Below are 20249 nucleotides of genomic sequence, written 5' to 3' on the forward strand. Positions count from 1 at the left end.
TGTAATATTGCCCCCTTGTCTAACACAGTTGGGCCATTGATTGCGAAGGAGGAAGTGATTTTAATTACATATGCGTCTGTGATGTTGATACCATCAGTGGATCATGAGGGAAAATTAGAAACACTCTGTTTCCAAGCAATAACAGAAACAAGTCTTCTGACTTTATTTACAGTAAAGCTACACAGGCACCCTCATTGTCCTCTGGCACTGAAGACAAGGATGAACCATAATAAAAATCATGAGCTCTGATAAGTTCTGCAATCTGCTGTATGTTGGGGAAACACTGCAGTGAGCGATAATGAGTGTATTATGTGCATATCTTTAATTTTAAGGCTGCATATATAGACATAAAATGATGTATATACCTGACCATGTTCTCTATGACAGATCTCAAGACATGGTCACCCTCTCCATCCCATAATCGTCAACTTGGGCAAACTGCTATGGGTACCACTTAATCTCATAATAACCAGAACAGTGGAAAGTGCACAGAGGTCTTTCCTAATATCACACCAAACTGAGTCAATGAGGGAGCAGCACCCCTCCCTTCCCCACTCCTCTAAAAGGCCACCATTGTGTGTGAAGAATTGCCATGGCTACTGCCGGCAAACTGTAAGCCTTTTAGAATTATTAGCATTCCTGTCTACCCCAAGCACTGTAGCAAAGCTGCTCGCTTTACCATCAATCCGCCTCGAGAGAAACACACCATTTCTTTCATTAGAAACTACAGGAATTTCCATCTGGCTGGGAATTAATTAAAGTTGAATTATGGGCTGTGAGCAATATTGGACGAGCCAGACAAATTCAACAACACCCATGGAGGGTAAGAGTGAATGTGGCCTTGTTAATGAGCATGGTAAGAGGCTAGCAAAGCCACTTGTCAGAGGCACAAACTCTGCGGTTATTAGGCAAGGCGGTGATAAGACAATGTGACCATTGATAGATCCATTTTTCTTGGCCACAATTGATCCTTGTAGCAGCGTCTCTGCTTGATGCTAAATTTGTTTTTCAGAAGTGTCCATTGTATTCATTTATGTAAGAGTAATGGTAACAGCTGAAGCATGCTGAAGTGGCTATAAATTTAAATGACTTCAAAGTGAGCATCACATGTCACGTTAGTACTGTTGCAATACCACGTTAAAGGGACAGTTCATCCCCAAATAAAAAATACATATTTTTCCTCTTACCTATGGAGCTATTTGTCACACCAGATTGTTTTGGTGTGAGTTGTCGAGTGTTGGAGATATCGGCTGTAGAGATGTCTGTCTTCTCTCGATATAATGGAACTAGATGGCACTTGGCTTGTGGTGTTTAAAGCACCCAAAAAATACATTTGAAAAGCTCAAAAGCAAAGTCTCTTTCCAGAAAACATGACCTGGTTGAATGTATTTTTTTTTGGCGCTTTGAGAACCACAAACCGAGTGCCATCTAGTTCATTGTACTCACGAGAAGGCAGACATCTCTACGGCCTGTATCTTCAACACTCTGCGACTCATACCAAAAGACAAAAGGTCTAATTTTATTAATCACCACAGAAAGAAACGAACAATTTATGATACCAGCATTATTTTGTGTTATAGTGCAGAGTTCCCACATTGATACTCAAATTAAGTGATCCATTTTAAAACAGGTGATGTGGAATTTGAAGATCCATTTCAACAGTGTTTGGAATAAAAGTCAATGGTTTCATGATTACTGACTGTTAAAGAATAACTAGGCCATGATGCTGCTGATGATCTGGCAGCACACACAATTACAAGAGCTGCTGAAAGCCAAAAGCATGAGATTAAAATAAAAAACATTTTTTTCCAAATAACTGGCAGTTTCCATGGTTAAATTAATCATATGACAGAAAAATGTAATGCAATATAGTGATTACCAGCTTGGGGAGTTTCTGCAATGTAGCATAAACAATCAGAAACCATCTAATTCTAAAATAATGCGACAATCGTATCATTGTCAGTGACACAGGGAACCTGAGTGAGACAATGTGGCCACTATCAGACTCTAATGAGAAAGCCTGGACCAACGGTGACACAACAGGCTCTGTTCCACAGGCAAGCTGGGAGGCTCCGCTATCAGACCTGGGATTCCTCCAGTCCCTGGCACCTCCACTGATGCAGAAAAAGTAGGTCTGCGTGGGACCCGAGGGAAAGCAGGGCCCCAGTGACATTCCACGGTTCGTGCCAAAACAGCTAAATGGCAACAATTTCCCTGGAGTGCACGCAAACGATAGTTTCGGTTTCACCTATCTGTGTTGTTCCAGGAACAGGTTACAAGTAAACAGCTCCACTGAAACGATCCCCAAAGTCTCACTAGACTGTGACCTCAATGGAACATGTGAGAAAGGTGTTATGTATGGCTTAGTGTGTCTAAAGTTTAGATGTTGCAATAACAAGGGCTGAAACACTATTAATAATGTGATTTACTGTTTTTACTTTCTGACAGTTAAGAGTTTTGATTTGATGCACCTGTGAACTGTGTAATAAAAACAAAACTAGCAGAAATAACTGACATTTTCTCATCCGTTTATTGTTATGTAAAACCATCAGATTGTGATTCACTCCATGTGTTGTTTTTGGCGCATGGATGGACCAGCTGATACGGGGCAGCTTCATAAAGAGCAGATCCATTCTTAATGCTTACAGCATGTCGTCCATGTTGTTGTTGCTTTGCAGCTGGTGTTCACAGCGAGCGGTGATCAGGAAACCTGGACAGGGCTCTGCTGCTGATGAAAGACAGTGGTCAGAGTTAACTCAGCCCAAAGGGGGGGGGGGGGGCAAAGAGATATAAGAGTTTTATCTGCCTACAGAAATCCTGGTTACCTTGGTAACCACCTGTGGCTTGGGGACTCCCAACCAATCGCAAAGCTGATTCCTGTGGGCCCGTACTGTGGCGAGGTCACTCTCCCTGGAACACCCAGCACGACAACGTGTCACACACACACCAAAAGCATTTAACACTTGGAGAATATTTGATAACTGCTATGTGTACACCAACCAATTAGTGTCGCTTAGCAGGGTCATGACATCATCCAGCACTTCTGGGTCTATGACATCATCGTAGGTCAGCAGCATCTCGTACATCTGGCTGGCTGTCGTCTTTCTTATCTACAGTAGTGGGAAAAGAACAGGTATTTATTTTTCTGCTGTAGCTACTGACTCTGCAAACGTTGCAAACATAGCTTTTTTTTTTTAAGTATTTTGGCCTCCTGTCATCACACAAACTGTATTTTAAAAGTCCATCAGCATGAAGATTTTTAGACACTCTGTTTGTGAGGCATTACAAATGAGGTAGCATTTCGTGCAACGATGAACATGACCAGGATATTCCTGGTTCTAACCTTGCTAACAGGACTTCTTAAATAGACAAAACTCCCTCTGCACAGCCAGTCTCAAGGATTAGGTGCTGGCCGGCCGCAAGAACATCTCAGATAAAATCATCACCATAAACCACGGCACACTGAACTGAATTACTGTGATTTTATTAAGAGCGAACAATGCGTTTCGCCCGTGGCTTCTTCAGGTTTGCTCAACACAATCACATGAGCACTCACAGGTGTGCTAAATATACACGGGTCACATGACCAATTATCACAGTTATTTGTTCTTATTATTTGTTATTTATTTGTTATATGTTCAAATGAAGCAGAGTTTTGGCCCTGAACCCTACATTACTTCCTTTCTAACCAGAAGCCAGAGGTCACTGTGTGCTCAGCTGAGAGCTGGTATCTACCCCTCGCTACTGAAGTGGGGCGGTTTACTGCGGTACCTGAAGACAATAGGATATGTAATGTCTGTGATCTGAAAGAGGTTGAAAATGAATTTCATTTTATGTTTTATTGTTCACAGTATGAGGATTTAAGGGTTCCCTTGTTTGATGAAATGCAAAAACAAAAAGCTGATTTATTTTGGGCGGATGATGGTCAGAAGTTGGAGTAGTTATTTAAGACTGAGGTTTTTAAGACTGCTAATTTTATTTTCAAAGCCTGGAATAGAAGGCAATCCTTGCTCTTTAAGTGAGATATATCAATGGATTAGATTAGGGTTCACTGTCCTAATCATGAGGACTGTTGTATTTACATTCTACTATTGTACATCTGTATTATTGCACATTTGTTTTGTATCTTGGTTGTTTGCAACTTGTATGTTTGATCATTGTTTCTGTTTTTGAGATAAAGTGTCTTATAAGCCCATAAGGGCTGGGCTTCTTTGAAGCATGACACTTAAATAAAGAAATCAAATCAATCAAATCAATATTTCACTTTTTCAATACTTTTTCTTTCACATTCTTCAAAAACATTTTTCAAAAGATCTTCTTCTTCTAACCGCTTCATCCTCTTGAGGGTCACGGGGGGGCTGGAGCCTATCCCAGCTGACATCGGGCGAGAGGCAGGGTACACCCTGGACAGGTCGCCAGACTATCGCAGGGCTGACACATAGAGACAGACAACCATTCACACTCACATTCACACCTATGAACAATTTAGAGTTATCAATTAACCTAGTCCCCAATCTGCATGTCTTTGGACTGTGGGAGGAAGCCGGAGTGCCCGGAGAGAACCCATGCTGACACGGGGAGAACATGCAAACTCCGCACAGAAGGGCTCCCACGCCCGGGATCAAACCGGCAACCCTCTTGCTGTGAGGCGAGAGTGCTAACCACCACACCACTGCCGCCCTTTTCAAAAGATCATTTTCAATAATACAAGAGTTACAAGAATAATATGAGACTCAACCTCATCCCATTGCGTAGATGACTGAGACGAAGATTTTTTACATGTTTACACATGACAGTACAGTTACTCTTCCACTGTACTGAGGCAGAGGCGTCAGAATATGCTACGGAGGTCACAGCTCCGGGTAGCCTTCAGGCTGCTGATTGGCCAACATCTTCTCCTTTGAGTGGTTATTTTGCCTGTGGGTTTCGGTTTGGCTTATTGTTAACAGCACTTCAGTTGTGTTTTTGTGCTTTCATTTAGACAGAGATTTTTTCATAACAGTGTGTGTGGATGGGATTTTTTTTTTTTAGAGTGGAGGAGGGAAAAACCCCATTCACAAAAATACTTGTGTCTGTGTTGACTAAGCCTGAGTAAAGTGTGTGTGCATGCAAACTCGGGGGATTACCAAAGTCATTAGGCATAATTTATCTCATAGTTATATAGGGATATCTCAGATGGGAAAAAAATGGTGGACCGACCAACCAACCAACCAACCAACATTGTCTAATAAACCAGAGTGGCTGCAGATTTTGTCAGTGGTTTCACACATCTATTAAGGATGGGTGAGTACTCCTGTCTCTTGTAAACTTACCACAGGGAAGGAATGGCAGAGTAGCATCAGCAGCTGGGACAAAACTTTCTTCCTCACCTCACCCTGGAACTGGATCAGCCCACAGAAGCTGGGAAAAAAAATGTCACGGAAAGTCAACACGGATGTCACATTTCCTCCTCTGTCCGGCGTACAATGCATACGACTGTCAGTGAGGATGGAGACTTACACAGATATACAGGCACGCAGCTTGGAAATGTCTTTGGCTTTCTTGAACTCTTTGCAAAGAGCCAAAAGGTCCACACAGAACGGATGGCTTAGAAAACAAAGACAGAGAAAAAACTTCAGCTTTTACACACATTATTCACATTTTATATTTAACAAAGCGGCTGCAACACTTACTTTGCTTGAGTGGTGAAGATTTCAAAGCAGCTGTTGGCAAGCATCTGATTGAGCATCTTAAGAAAGGGAACAGACACCCTGTAAAAAGGAAAAGCAAAAATATAAAAAAAATAATATAACCAAAGGTAAAGAACAGTTATCAGAATTTAGGAAGTGATTTTAGAAAACACCAGCATGACACATCATCCCACAGTCTAAGATTGAACGGGCCTGTAGTGATGCATCTAGAGAGATCAAGGAGGAAACGAAAGGGTCAATGTTTGTGTGTTTGTACCTGTCGTTGCGGAGATGATCTCTGAAGATACTCAGCAATGTATCTGCAAACTGTGTCAGAGCAGCACTGTCGTTTTGGATCCCTCTCAGGTAGTCAAATAACGACTGGGAGGAAAAATGCACCTGAATGAAGACAGCAGAGAGCATTTAAGGTTAAAATGGTGGACTCAAACGAACAGACTCTCTCTTATTGTTGCAGGGTTGGGTGCTAACTACACCTGTCTAACGCTATCATGTTCTTTAAGGACTTAACTGTGTAGCTGTTGTAACTTGTAGAGTAAGGTACAGAGTCGGGGTGGGAATATATACAACAAATATACAATGGCTCACAATAAAAACACAATAAGTGGATCATGGTGAATTTCCATTATTAGAATAATAGTAAATATCATGTTAAGCGGCACCCTAAGAGAAGGCTGGGCAACCAACAATAAAACAGACTCTGCAAAAATGGGCTCCATGTGCACCAAATAAGATCTGCTTGAACCAATCAAGCATTGGCATTTTTCGCATTGAAAGAAACAATACCATTTCAAACAGTTGAAAAGCCTGGCTTTTTAAGATCGTTTGCCACTGGAAAGGATGTCCCTTAAAAAAAATATGTATGTGCTATCTGTGATGCATTAAAAATATTTGTGTCTTCACTAAATATAAGGTAAAGTGACGCCAGTATGTTTAAGTGCAACTGTAAGAGTTTTAAAGGTCCAGTGTGGAGGATTTAGAGGCAGAAATGGTATATATATATAATATATATAACATATATAACATCTTAAACTTCAGGAGAAGTTAAAGATCTGCAACCTGACCACCAGATGCCACTAAATCCTAAACACTGGACCCTTAAGCATATTTTGATGATTATAAAATCAAGAATCGCATTTATTTTGGCGGAGACAAATGCGACATGAAATTTTTATATAGTCTCATGCCTAGTACAGGGAGCTCTTTACGTTTTACAATTTCCTGAACAATACCTTTGCCATGTTGTAAAATTTTGTTCTCTGTCAGCTTTAATACTAAAAAACAGACGGAATATAAATTACTGATAAAAACTGTGTGTTTATGAGCGAGTGAGGGTGAACCTGAGGGAAAGAAAAACACTTCAAATGATATCATCAGGCAGCAGGAAAGAAAGTGTCAAACCTTGACACTTACGACATAGCAACACAACATAGCAACACATTATGATAAAGATAAACAAAGTTACATGAAACTGATTGCCTAATTCCCCCTGAATACAGAATAGTGGGTTTTTTATATGTGAGTTTCTGTGATTAAATGTAATTCAACACCAGAAATGATGCACATTCATACTGTGAAACACTTGTTGGTACAGTTATTTTTCTCAGTCGTGGGTCTCTTGGGACTGTTTCTGCTGTTTGACTTTTGCACAGCCTTATGATCCGTCTACATTGAGGCTGGCCTTCATGGCAGTTCCTGGAAAGTTAGTGGATGCTTCATCTCTCTGGCGTGTGTGAATATGTGCCTGTGGTGTGAGAATGGTAATCTTGGCTCATGTATTGATGCAGCATTGGCTCAGTTTCCTGCATGCAACCCTGTACAAACATATCAGTCCTTCCCCTCTCCGAGGATGTATCTGTGGCAAAGACAGGCTGGGAGAGCAGGAGGTAAAAGCGAGACAAGAGCCAGATCTTCTCAGAGGGAATATGTTTACAGCCTCCTTTGGCAGATGAGTTTCACTTAACTGCTGCTATTACAGGCTTTAAACGTATTTTCTTTTATTACATCCACAAACACTAAAAGTTAAAAATAACCCAACCATCACAAATCTTCGCAGGCAGGACCTATTTCCAGTGATTGCTTTGAACAGGTTAGGTCATAGTGGAGGAGCGGGGAGAACTTGATCAACTCCGGTTTGGGGCGCCTGCTGTGCCTCCTGAGTGATGCTGTGCAAAGGGTCAAGAGTGGAAAGTATCGGACACGCTTTTTAAGCTGTTACTTAGCGCTGGATTGCAAAGATTTAACTGAAACTCTGGCCTGCCAGCACCACGAGGGACCCGTCAGATCAATTTGTTCGGGATAACTCTGGATCAACGCTTTGAGCTCAGGTGGCTGCCACAGTGCTGGCAGCAGGGACAGGGTAGAGATAAATCACATTAACACAGCCTGATATCTGTGATCTTAAAAATAAGTTGGAAGTGAGGCATTAGAAAGAAGAGTACACAGGAGTGCGTGGACTACATTAGACACATGGCTCCCCCTGTTGGCCTGAAATGCTCCTGAACATTAACAACGCAGTGCTGACTTTGCCAACTCATTACTGACAGCAGGATTTACCACCATCTGAAACAAGAACAACAAATAGCCTGATGGTGTGATGAACATTAAATTCCTAGAATGAAATGGCCCAGGGCGGTACGTGCAAACATCCCAGCTCGCTAATAAGCAAAGTGCAACGATACACCATTAAGCATCTCTATTATATGTACTTTTCCAGGAGGAGGAGATTTCATACCCACAGTAAAACACTGTAAGGGCAGTAAAATGCTAAAATCAATTATATTAGATCCAAACTTGTGTGTTCGGGCCAGGCTGTAATTCAAAATTCCCTCGGCATGAATTAGGTTGAGTTCTTTCCCGTGTTTTTTTTTTTTAATCTTCTTATGCAGATCTTATAGTCTGTGTCATGTCATGAATGTTGTCTGGTTGTGCCGTCATCAACCTATTATAACTAATGAAAATGGTGAGATTTAGATGCAGCTTTAACTGAGAAAACACTAGAACTATGGGGTAATTTGCTCACGTACCATACACAAATTCTAGCTCGCTGCACAGGAGTCTCATGAAACTGGCAATTCTCATGCGTAAATGGCAAGAGTTGCATTGGACTGGAGGGAAAACGAGAGACAGAGAGGAAGAGATGGGCTGCAAAGCAACTTGGTTGGTACTGTTTGAGTCTGCTCCCCCAACAGTGGAAGGGACAAGCGCAACATGCAGCAAAGAGCAGTGACCATCATCTGCAGGCTGCATCGGCATGGACAATTGTGCACACTCAAAAATGGAGACGCACTAAGGGTCACAGCCTGATCTGCCAAACTTGTGTGCGAGACGCAGAGCTGACAACAGACTCTTGAAAACAGCAGGAACATAAGAAGAAGTGTTGTGGGGAAACATGTCAGCCTTAAGCTTGTAATAAATGTTATATTTTAGTTTTTTAACTGGGTTTAGGCCTGAAATTGCTGCCGTGGTTTGGGTTCGGGTCAGGCTGAGATAGAAACAATGTGTGTCCATCTATGGTTTAGTTTGACTTTTTGGGCCAAAAACTCTAATATGTCGTAGGGGAACCATGAGCTCCTTATCATAGATTGTACAAGCTGCTGAAGAGATGGAGTTTAAGCAGTGGCAGGGAAAGAGGGAGGAGGAGCTAAAAGGCAGGGAGTTTTTTTCATTCAACCAAGGGTCAACAGACAGAGTATAATCAAACTGAAGAGGGATGATCATGTCAAACTGATTAGATTAAAGCTGGGGCACTACTGTTGGTAGGGAAACACCAAGACGGGGAATGTATAGAATGTGGAGTGATGAAGATGGTGCAACATGTGATGCTTCAGGACCGGCTGTACACAGAAGGAAGGTAGATGTTGTTGGAAGGAGTGGCCAAGTTGGAAGTGCTGAAATACTCTTTAAGAACTCTCTTTTGAAAAACCAAAATGCCAGAAAAATCATTGACTTTCTCCACACAATGGGCCTGTATCCCAGGATTTAGGCAGTAGGTGCCTGCTAAGGTATAATGACCAACACACCTAATCTGCCATTAAAAACCAACAGAAGAAGAAAAGGAGGAAGGACGGAAATCAATTCTTTCAATCATATTGCCTCGATTGTTGTTTTTCTTTGAAGTCTGCCTGTACATCATACTGCCTTAAAATGACAGTTAACCTACTGTGGATTCGGTGATCCCTCCCACAGACACAGTGAGGCCCAGCAGGGTGTGGTACTGATACTCGGGCAATCCCAGCAGCTGGGTGATATACTGGAAAGCTTGGGATGGAGCATTCCAGTTCAGACTGGTTGAGGTTTCACTGAAAGACAGAGAGAGTAAAGTCACAGATCAACAAGTATCACAGGTTGTCACACATTCAACTGTTCCTTATCAAACCTTAATATTTTATGTATATTGCTAAGACAGTCCGGTATAAAAGGCTGTTTAAAATCACTGCAGCTTGTAATGCTGCTGAATGAGCTGCAGGTTGAGGGCAAGGGGTGACTTACACAGGAAAAATGCTCATCAGCTCCTCTCTGTGGGGGATGTGGGGTACTGCAGGCTCTGTGCTGTGCAGGAGGCGCAGGAAGACGTTGCCAGCATGGGCTCTGTAGCGGTCAATCTTCTCTGCTGACTGCTGAGCCAAGCAGCACATCATACTCTTCACCCTACGTACAGCATAGCAGGAAATGAAGAAAATAAGTCCAACAGTTTATTCCACTCAATCAGAAATCCATGCAGTGAGTAACTTCACTAAACTTCAGTCAGGTATCACCAAATTGGCCATTTGGTGTTCTAACTTATACCAGTGTCTTAACTTTTTTTAGCTAGGGTGCTCAGGGTTCCAAATACCATATGAAAATACAGTAGTGCATGTAAAATTTGAGGTGTGAAACGGCTTACAGCTGCCAACTCTCACAGTAAGACCTCTGCAACTGACACGTTTCACAATCTTTCACGCAACATGTTCATTTTATCATGCAGCAAAAAACAAATATGTATCTGGTAACAATGTGGCATGACAATAGGACACTGAAAGTGCCCAGACAGAGAAGCACAGTGCTATAACAGCACTGAAAAACACTATGGTCAAACCAGCTGTGGCTGCCGAACCGTAGTGAAGTTAGTTTTTAGAGGGAAATTCAACGTTCTCTCCGAGCCCAACTGGGTCTTCTTACTCAGTTTGACCCAATGTAGACAGTAGGAGGACAGTTACTTGTTTATTCAATACCTTCATGCTGACTTGCTAATATTACTGAAAATTATTATTTAAAGGGCCAGTGTGTAATATTTGGCATGGTTTATTGTCAATCTGAATCTGAATCTGAATATTCTACCCATTAATATGTTTATACAAGTGTATAATCGCTATAAAATAAAATTTGTTTGGTTTTCGTAGCCTTATAATTATGCTTTTATATACATATATATAGCAAGGGCCTTGCTTTAGAGAGGTCGCCATCTTGCGCCGCCATGTATGTAAGGCAGCCCAAGCGGACAATCCAGCCAGCCAGAGAACACGTTTCGCGTGTATAAATGAACCAACGGAGACAGCGGAAGGAAGGAAGAAGGAGGAGGAAACAGCAGAGAGTGTTTGTTAGTAGTTCGTCGATAGAGAGTAGTGAAAAGTTTTTTAGTTATAAAGTTTGCAAATGGACCACACTTACCACGCAACAGGAGAGAATGAACCCGAACCGTCATCTGCGAGGAAAAGAAGACGCAACTTCACTCCTTGTGATGCACTCTCTGTGGCGCTTTTCCTCCTGGTGATATATCTCCCCAACGATGGCAGCAGTAGCACTGAATCCCATTCTGTGCATTCAGCCTCTCTTCTCGTCCGCTCAGCATCAAAGACATGGAGTTCCTCATCTGTATGCTCCGGCTCAAACAGGTATGGCTCTGGGTCTGTGTCCACTACAAGAAACTCTTCAAAATCGTGTTCAAAGTCGTCCACTGCAGCTACTATAGTCCGGAGATATTGCTAGGCTAAATAAACAGCTGAGCTCTGTTTACCGGCTACGCTGTCAGTCAGTGTGCGGGCTGGAGGTTGAGCAGAGAGGGGAGGGGGGTCCCCACTGGGTATGGTATTTAGAAATCTAAGGTGAATGTTTATTTAGAAATCTAAGCCATGTTACGATATTGTAATGAATCACTCACGAGCAGGAGACCAGAGGAGCGTTCGGGAAAAAGGCCAGTTTATTTGAGCACTCCAGAAACTCCGGTAACACTCCAGGGGGTAAAAGACTCCGTCCCAAACTCTGACTATTCTGGCGTAACACACACACTCCGTAACTTTACATACATACTCACACATACTATTTACCATACCGAGTGGGGACCCCCCTCCCCTCTCTGCTCAACCTCCAGCCCGCACACTGACTGACAGCGTAGCCGGTAAACAGAGCTCAGCTGTTTATTTAGCCTAGCAATACCTCTGGACTATAGTAGCTGCAATGGACGACTTTGAACGCGATTTTGAAGAGTTTCTTATAGCGGACACAGACCCAGAGCCATACCTGTTTGAGCGAGAAGAGAGGCTGAATGCACAGAATGGGATTCGGTGCTACTGCTGCCATCGTTGGGGAGATATATCATCAGGAGGAAAAGCGCAGCAGAGAGTGCATCACAAGGAGTGAAGTTGCGTCTTCTTTTCCTCGCAGATGACGGTTCGGGTTCATTCTCTCCTGTTGCGTGGTAAGTGTGGTCCATTTGCAAACTTTATAACTAAAAAAACTTTTCACTACTCTCTATCGACAAACTACTAACACTCTCTGCTGTTTCCTCCTCCTTCTTCCTTCCTTCCGCTGTCTTCGTTGGTTCATTTATACACACGAAATGCGTTCTCTGGCTGGCTGGATTGTCCGCTCGGGCTGCCTTACATACATGGCGGCACAAGATGGCGACCTCTCTAAAGCAAGGCCCTTGCTATATATATATATATATATATATATATATATATATATATATATAAAAGCATAATTATAAGGCTACGAAAACCAAACGAATTTTATTTTATAGCGATTATACACTTGTATAAACATATTAATGGGTAGAATATTCAGATTCAGATTCAGATTGACAATAAACCATGCCAAATATTACACACTGGCCCTTTAACAGTAAATAAATGCAGTTATTTTAATAGCTTCCGTGTAGTGTGATCCACTGAATCAAATTTAATATCAAAATAACTACAACGAACATAAAGGTCAAACCTCTCCATATAGGGTTAAAGTGCTTTTGCCATTTTTACAAATATTTTTATGAAAACATTCTTTCCAATAGCTCCCAGTGTCACCTTTACTTTCATTTATATTCATAGACAGCACTGTTGTAATCATGAGAAGTTGGTAATTTAATTAATAAATATGCATAACTATTCATAGAAAATAAAATTTTGCTAGAGCAGAAGTCCTCAATCCTCCCATCATCCTCTGTCTGGCTTAAATACCTGGTGTTTTTTTCCTCAAACTTAAATTCAACTTCAGGGGCTCTGAAGACTGTTTCTATAAGAAATAGCAATTGCTTAATTGTAATTGTACAATATTACTATTCACTGTCACACACTGTTACTTAAAAGACCTACTCGTCTTTTTTCATTTCCTTTCTTTTATTTGCATATCCCCCTTTTTTCTACTGTGCTTCCTTTTTTATATGGAATTAATATTGTGTGTACTGAACCTGTACCTACATGGACTTTCAAGGTAGGGTGGGAAGGGATGAGTGGGAGATAGGGAGGGATGTTTAATAAAGAAAAGAATAATGGAGGGAAAAGTATTGTTACAATTGTAAGTCTGTATGATTTGCAGTTATCCTTCAATAAAAAAAGAAAGAAGTCACCAAAGAAGTCCTAATTTGATTAGGAAAAAGGGTTTCCATCTTAGGTTTGTTGAGATAGTGCTCAAAATGTTTCTATGACCATATAAAAGTTAAAACAGTTTCACTGTACATTATTGTTATTTTGGTTTTGTGGATAAAGAAGGCCAAATACACAAAATGGTGCTGTCAATAACATTTTAGTGAGGGTTAAAAAAAACCTGGTTCTTTGACAAAGATAAATGGTGACAAACAATTACCATAAATTAATCAGCTCTTTTTTTTCAAGATACCAGCTAATGTCCAATCGACACTAAAAGTAAATGTTACGCAACTTTTTTGATCCTGCTCCTCTAATATCATTATTACAAAACCTGCATGACCTGCATTGGATTGACTTAGGCTGAGGCGTGTGGCCACGCCTGAGACACCCAAGTGACTTCAGTGATTACTCAAGCCAATAAACAAACAGCAAGTTTGTGACCGACAGGCATTTTAACTTTTATGGTCACCTGCTGGTGACGTGAAACACAGTGTGGAGTTTCTCTAGACGTTGGTGTTGATCAGACATTTCTGTTTGCTACTCACAGGTTTGGCAAAAGGATCTCTGGAGCACTGCTGGCCACCAGCAAAGTCACATCCATCAGACTAGTCATGGCTGCCTCCCTCACCCTGGGAACATGAAAGAGAGAGTAACTTAATGCTTGCTGTGACATGGGTGTGAATCTACCTTACACACACTGACCTGGGTCATTGTCATCTCAAGACTTAATAATGAGGCAACTCCTTAAAATTTTTTTACAAAGCAAACATGACAACTGACGCAATCAAATATTAATAAAAAAGCTTGCATAAGGACGCATGCCATCATCTGAAGATTGTATTTCAGTGTCGCTGGAGTTGGCAGTTTTATAGTCAAATTAGCTTCATGGCCGCAGGGCACAATTTGTTTATGTGAAATGTTAGTCACAGCATTCATTCAAAAGTCACACCCTGAGACAGGTGCTCAGTGGAGAGAAATCTGTCTCCGTTTGGGTGTGGGCTTGGGGAGGAAAAAAAAAAGGGCAGGAAAGTGTGGTACAGAAATAAAAACAGTAACAGGAGAGATGAGGAAGTGCGAACTAGGAGGAAAACAGAGAGAAAGAGTGTAGGAAAGAAGAAGGTTTCTAGACAGTGTGAAAGACAACGCAGCCCATCCCATGTTGTGAGGACAAGTGACAAGCCTGGTGACATTCCAGGCGAGGTGGTAAGCATGGCCTCGGGCTACTAATGAGACAGGCATGTGTGTCATTGTTATGTCTTTGTGTCCTTAGGTGGAGGGACAGAAAAACACCAGAAGCCTCAGGCAGGGGAGCATTCCTGATCCCTGAGGCAAATCAAAAGAGCATGTGTTTATTTGTGAGCTGTGAGTGTGTGTATTTACTAAAGTGTGTTGATGTGGAAGTTTACTCACCAGGCCCCTACATCCCCTCTGCTGTCTGTCATGTAGTCATTCATGCCGTTGAGCAGGACCCCATACACCTCTGCCACGTTCGCTGCGCATAGAGTGCAGTCTGGGGAGCCATCGGCACAAACACCCGTCTTCACACACACTCTGATAGAGGATGAAAAATGAATACATATTAAGAAAGATTCACCCACAAAATGGCCACTAAAGGAGATACAATATCTGATGAACTGGGGACATTAGAAAAAAAATACTGAACTCTGAAGAAAAACACTAAAAAAAGTTGTGGAGAGACAAATGGACAGACATGACAATCAGGTCATGCAGGTATAGTCAGTCAACTGTTGATTTTAGCTTTACTGCCTACATAACTACGCAGCTATGCTAACAGATAATGAACAGAGGAGAGACTGGGGGACCTTCACAGCATAAGCCTAAACCATAAGTAAATGACAAAAATATTAAAAACTGCAATTACTGCCTTGCAGTTGTATGCCTCCACTTTACACCTATGTCTGTCCAGATTCATACACTGATCAGCCACAACATTAAAACCACTAACAGATGAAGTGAATAAAACTGATCATCTTGTCACAATGCAAAGTTCGAATAGGTATCCTTTGGTCCACGCATTCATGCAAATGCCACCTGACACACACTTCATCCACCCAAACATCATTGCAGACCATAAACAAATCCCTCACAGCCCGATGGCAGTGGCACCCCCAAGCAAGACAATGCACCATGCCACACCGCAACAACTGTTGCAATTGCCCGAATTAATGACAAAGAGCTCATGGTATCAACCTGGGCCCCCAATATGCCAAATCCCAATCTGATCAAGCATCCGTAGGCGCGCTGGTACCCCACTTCACAACCAACGTGACTCAAAGGATCCGCCACCAATGCCCTAGCGCCATACACCACAGGACACCCCCAGAGAGGTCCTGTATCCATGCCTCTAGAGATCAGAGCCAAGTCCAATCAAAGGAGGCCCCACTATAGATTAGGGGTATATCTGGGGTACCAGCACGTTCCACAGATGTTTGAGCTTATTTTAATCATGTGCATTATTAAATCCATAAAGACTAAGTTGTTCTTTATGCTCTGTCATTTCTCCTCTTTTCTTCCCAGTGTAACTTGAGTCACTCACTATCAGTGCTCCCCTTTTTGGAAGTAATTTCTCCACCGTGGAGCCCATAGGAACTTGCTTTTGTCCATGACATCATCATGTCAACAAGCCAGAATACTGCCGTTATGATGAGATGATTTTTTGTTTTATCACATTAAAAATTATACCAGTATTATCTTAAACAATATGACATAACACACCCCTATGTGAAGTTGACCACTGACTTTTATCCGATTAGGTTACATACATATGAATATATACTAACATATGAATTCTTGAGTTTTGGTCAAAAACATTTTGTGAGATCAGAGTGACCTCTGACCTCGACCAAATTCTAGTCAGTTCATCCTTAAGTCCAATGGGACGTTTGTGCCAAATTAAAAGAAATTCCCTCATGGCGTTCCTGATACTGCATAAATGAAAATGGAACAGAAGACTCGAAAACATAATTTCTCTGACAAACAGCCATCTGCACCAGTAAGGCATAAAAAGAAAATAGAGGGAGTAAATAAAATTGTGTATGAATACTCACTGAGAAATTGCTGTGACTGCATCTCTCCTCGCCTCTGTAAAACTCCCCTCCTTCTGGCTGACAGTGCACATCTGCTGGAGGCCTTCAACGATCTAACTCAGACAAATACATGCATGCACGCGCGCGCGCACACACACACACACACACACACATATATACAATCTTAAATTTAAATACTGAGGCAGTGAGATGTTAAAATGGATAGAAAATGTACACATCCCCTCAGCACACACCTGCTCCAGTTTGCTGTGGATCATAAATCTTGGCAAACAGCCCAGGGCAAGGGCAGATCCACAACGAGTGAGCATCTGCGGACTCTTCAGCCCTTCAACGTACTGAGATACCAGGACATCTACACACAAACACACACACATGCCATGCAGAGATTACCCTCTAATTCAGATATACCGCATAACAATTGAAACCAGGGAATAATACTCAACTCACCCTGCATTTGTGAGTCAGCCTGACCCGGCTCGGCCTGGTAGTACTCCTCACACAAGGCGGACAAGGCCGATACCACGGCACCCTACAGACCAAGGAGGATGAAGATCAATGAGTAGTAAATGACAAATAATCTTCCTGAATGAAGACCAGTATTTTATAAACAAATAGTGGGAGTCTTCCAATCCACCATTTTAAAACGTACCATAATGTTACTTCAGTTTCATAAAGCAAAGCTTACCAATATGGCGTCCTTCACACCACTAGAAACAAGATGAAGAGTCTTTATGGTGTCGTCAAGAAGCCACTGCCACCCAGCTGAAACAATGTGTCACCACATTAGAGACAATGAACTAACATGCTTAATATAATAAAACATCTAAAAGCACAAAACTGTTTTAAAAACGTACTTACTGATCACAGGGTCGTTCTTAAAAGGCATCTGGGACAGGGACAGCTTTTCAATAAGACCACACACTGTAGAGAAGATAACACTGATTACATCTACTGCACTACGAAAAAATAGCAATGCTCTTAATGTCTCCTATTTCCTTCAACAACTAATTAAAACAAAAGTATTGTTTTATAAAAGCCATTTTTTAAATCTGTTGTTAGACTTACTGGCTGGCCTCATCAGCTCTCCACCAAAACCCCTAAGAAAAAGCAGAATTTTGATATGAACATTTACATTTTTTAACATACAGCTACTGAAAAATCAAACAGATCTTTTCTGCATACCTGTACTGTTTTCTGTCGTGTAGCTGGAAGTAAGTAAACAAATGTATATCAGCACAGAGGATGTTTTCACGACTTCATTCAACTTGAAACAACTTATTTTTGGTCACCTACCGTCTGGTGAATGTTCTTTAATGCATCCACACATTCTGAAGAAATTATGTCCACCACAGTCCTGTAGGACAAATACAGGAAGGCAACATGTTAGACTCATTCATGTTCAAAGTTTCAGTGTCTGTCATCATATTTCATGATGTCATCACCCTAAATAAATGAAAAAACTACTACTGCAGGTGCGTGCCTTGCTTAGTGTGCAGCAAGTGTGAGAACAAACTATTTTTGACTGCATTAAAAATGTTGTTTTTGAAAGATTAAATGCAAGCAAATGTGGATTGAAGCAGACTATTTAATTAAATAAAAATGTTGTGAATTTTGGAGGTATTATATCTATCTTTTTTTTAATACATTTTTACTTTGGGACTTAACAGTGCTCTGGAGTTATCAGCAATATTTGGATCACTAAGAACAATCTCCTGCAGCCACCACTGGAATCTAATTGTACAAACAGTGTAATACCAATAATATTAGTGTAGCCTAACCTTTATACTGGGTTGAATGGTATGAATAGAAATGAAAAAAAAAAAAAAAGCTGCACAACGCTTGAACGTTCATTTAAAATTCAAATGTCAACGTTTTAACTGAAGCTTCAAAGCTTTGTCTCTTCATAACAGCCTTCCAATTTATAAAGTAGGAAACAGAATTGCAAACTAAGGGTTGCTACAGCTTAAAGCAAGTTAGGTTTAGGACTTTTTAAGACTTTTATAATGCCACTCAGAATGAAATTTATATCAACTGTACAATGTTCAAAATTTAAGAGAAAAAACACCATGAACTAACATCAGTTATTTAGGATAAGGGACCATTTTGCCCAAATGAACAGAACAAGGAAATAGTTGGCATTTGTTGGCACGTTTTCTAAGTGCTTTCTTTTGTTTCTTACTCGCCAAGTGGGGTCCCACTGCCTTAAGTACCATCATGGCAAATCTCAAAAACATTTTGCATAAAGAACATCGAGCCTCGTATGTGTTGCCTTGTACCAGTTTCAGCCATGCTGCGGAATCTTGGTTAAATAGCTAATTTTCCCCTGTCGTCCAGGGTACAGTGACAACTCGCTAGCAGACAGCGCTCTGAGCATAGCAGATAGAAACAAACTATGCATGTTGCTGGTTCTATTATCTTTATCTGTGTGACGTTAATGTGAGAGGAAAAGCAGATTTTTTGAGGTTTTACAGTGAGAAAAACAATCATCAATCAGGAAAAACAGTAAAATCCTACCTCCCATGTCTTAGCATTTTTAAGACTTTTCAAAAATTGATTTAAGACATTTTAATAGCAGTTAAGGCCTTATTTTAGATTAATGAAATCAATGCCTTTAAGACTTTTTATAATTACTTAAGGGTGCAGTTCTTATCATTGAATTAATTATTACACAATGTTTTCTACAGTAGCTGCATGGCCAACAGGTACATTGTGTTGTTTGTTGAGCCACACAGTTTCAAAGCCTTCTGTCTCTAGCTGACATAATAGTTCACGTCATGCCAAATGCTCATCTTCATGGTATATCACCACTGTAGGAATGATTTAAAAATATGTCATATGTATGAACTGGGACATTTTGTTCCACCGGCTAGGTATTAAAGGCTACCTGTTGGTCTGAAGGCCCAGCTTGTAAAGAGCGTGTGTGATCTCTGCGCATGCCAGGATGGATCCATGGCGACTGTGGAGGTCAAGACCCACTGCCATGGGTAACAGCTGTGGCAAAACTGAATCCAACAAAAAAAGGCAGAATATAAATACTCAAGACCTCATGATTATAGGTTTCCAAAAGGCATTTTCTTTTGAGCCTGCTTTCTCCATTGCCTGTGGAACAGGTAAGGTGACATTGTTTACCTGTTGTTGCCATATAATCAGGCGCTTGAGGCGTCAGGTTGTGGAGTGCTTTGGTGGAGAGCTCTCGAATCACGCTGCAAAAACACATACAAAGACTATAGTATTGTGTTCAAAACTACTGTACCTACACAGTCATACTAGGCAGCATTTATGAGGACAGGGAGACACAAACACTCACCTATCCCAGTGGTTGATCTTCATGGCGATCAAATGATCTATCATGGCCTTGGTGTACTCTGGGTAACTAGCTACATAGACACTTTCAGAACAAAACAGAAAGCCTTAGCTGCAAACAACAGAAAATTAATACCAGCTTCAGACATTCGAAAGTAGGGGTAAAAATCATCATTTCCTCCATCTCTGTTTTCCTCTTTATGTGCCGTTCTGTAGTCAGTCATACCCCGAGGCTAGCATCTTTCTCCATTTTCTGCTTGAATGTTTGCTCCACTAGTTGTGACACATTTCTTCCAGAGGTGACAACTCCTGAGAGGGTGTTGGAGCTTCCTTATGTTGGTTCTTCTGAT

At 41.3% G+C, this 20249-nt stretch overlaps 1 protein-coding gene across 2 annotated transcripts in view; it reads right to left on the minus strand.

The window, feature by feature from the left end:
• Window positions 1-2511: 2511 nt before the first annotated feature.
• The window catches only part of tbcd (tubulin folding cofactor D), a 37432-nt gene continuing 19694 nt past the window's right edge, over window positions 2512-20249 (minus strand). The window contains exons 18-39 of one of the 2 annotated variants that reach the window (XM_049560885.1): window positions 19904-19984; window positions 19726-19799; window positions 19481-19598; window positions 17890-17950; window positions 17779-17801; window positions 17662-17693; window positions 17455-17517; window positions 17282-17358; window positions 17044-17125; window positions 16830-16948; window positions 16597-16688; window positions 14939-15079; window positions 14074-14157; window positions 10179-10337; window positions 9850-9988; window positions 5947-6068; window positions 5673-5750; window positions 5500-5586; window positions 5313-5400; window positions 3001-3110; window positions 2826-2910; window positions 2512-2725 (exon numbers count right to left, since the gene is read on the minus strand). In XM_049560885.1, coding sequence (XP_049416842.1) covers window positions 2702-2725; window positions 2826-2910; window positions 3001-3110; window positions 5313-5400; window positions 5500-5586; window positions 5673-5750; window positions 5947-6068; window positions 9850-9988; window positions 10179-10337; window positions 14074-14157; window positions 14939-15079; window positions 16597-16688; window positions 16830-16948; window positions 17044-17125; window positions 17282-17358; window positions 17455-17517; window positions 17662-17693; window positions 17779-17801; window positions 17890-17950; window positions 19481-19598; window positions 19726-19799; window positions 19904-19984 — 1939 coding nt within the window. In that variant the 3' untranslated portion in view covers window positions 2512-2701. Of the gene's footprint in view, window positions 2729-2825; window positions 2911-3000; window positions 3111-5312; window positions 5401-5499; window positions 5587-5672; window positions 5751-5946; window positions 6069-9849; window positions 9989-10178; window positions 10338-14073; window positions 14158-14938; window positions 15080-16596; window positions 16689-16829; window positions 16949-17043; window positions 17126-17281; window positions 17359-17454; window positions 17518-17661; window positions 17694-17778; window positions 17802-17889; window positions 17951-19480; window positions 19599-19725; window positions 19800-19903; window positions 19985-20249 lie in introns of both variants that reach the window. The other variant, XM_049560884.1, reaches the window with a different exon arrangement.

Source organism: Epinephelus fuscoguttatus, linkage group LG19 (assembly GCF_011397635.1).
Source record: "Epinephelus fuscoguttatus linkage group LG19, E.fuscoguttatus.final_Chr_v1".
Lineage (NCBI taxonomy): Eukaryota > Metazoa > Chordata > Actinopteri > Perciformes > Serranidae > Epinephelus > Epinephelus fuscoguttatus.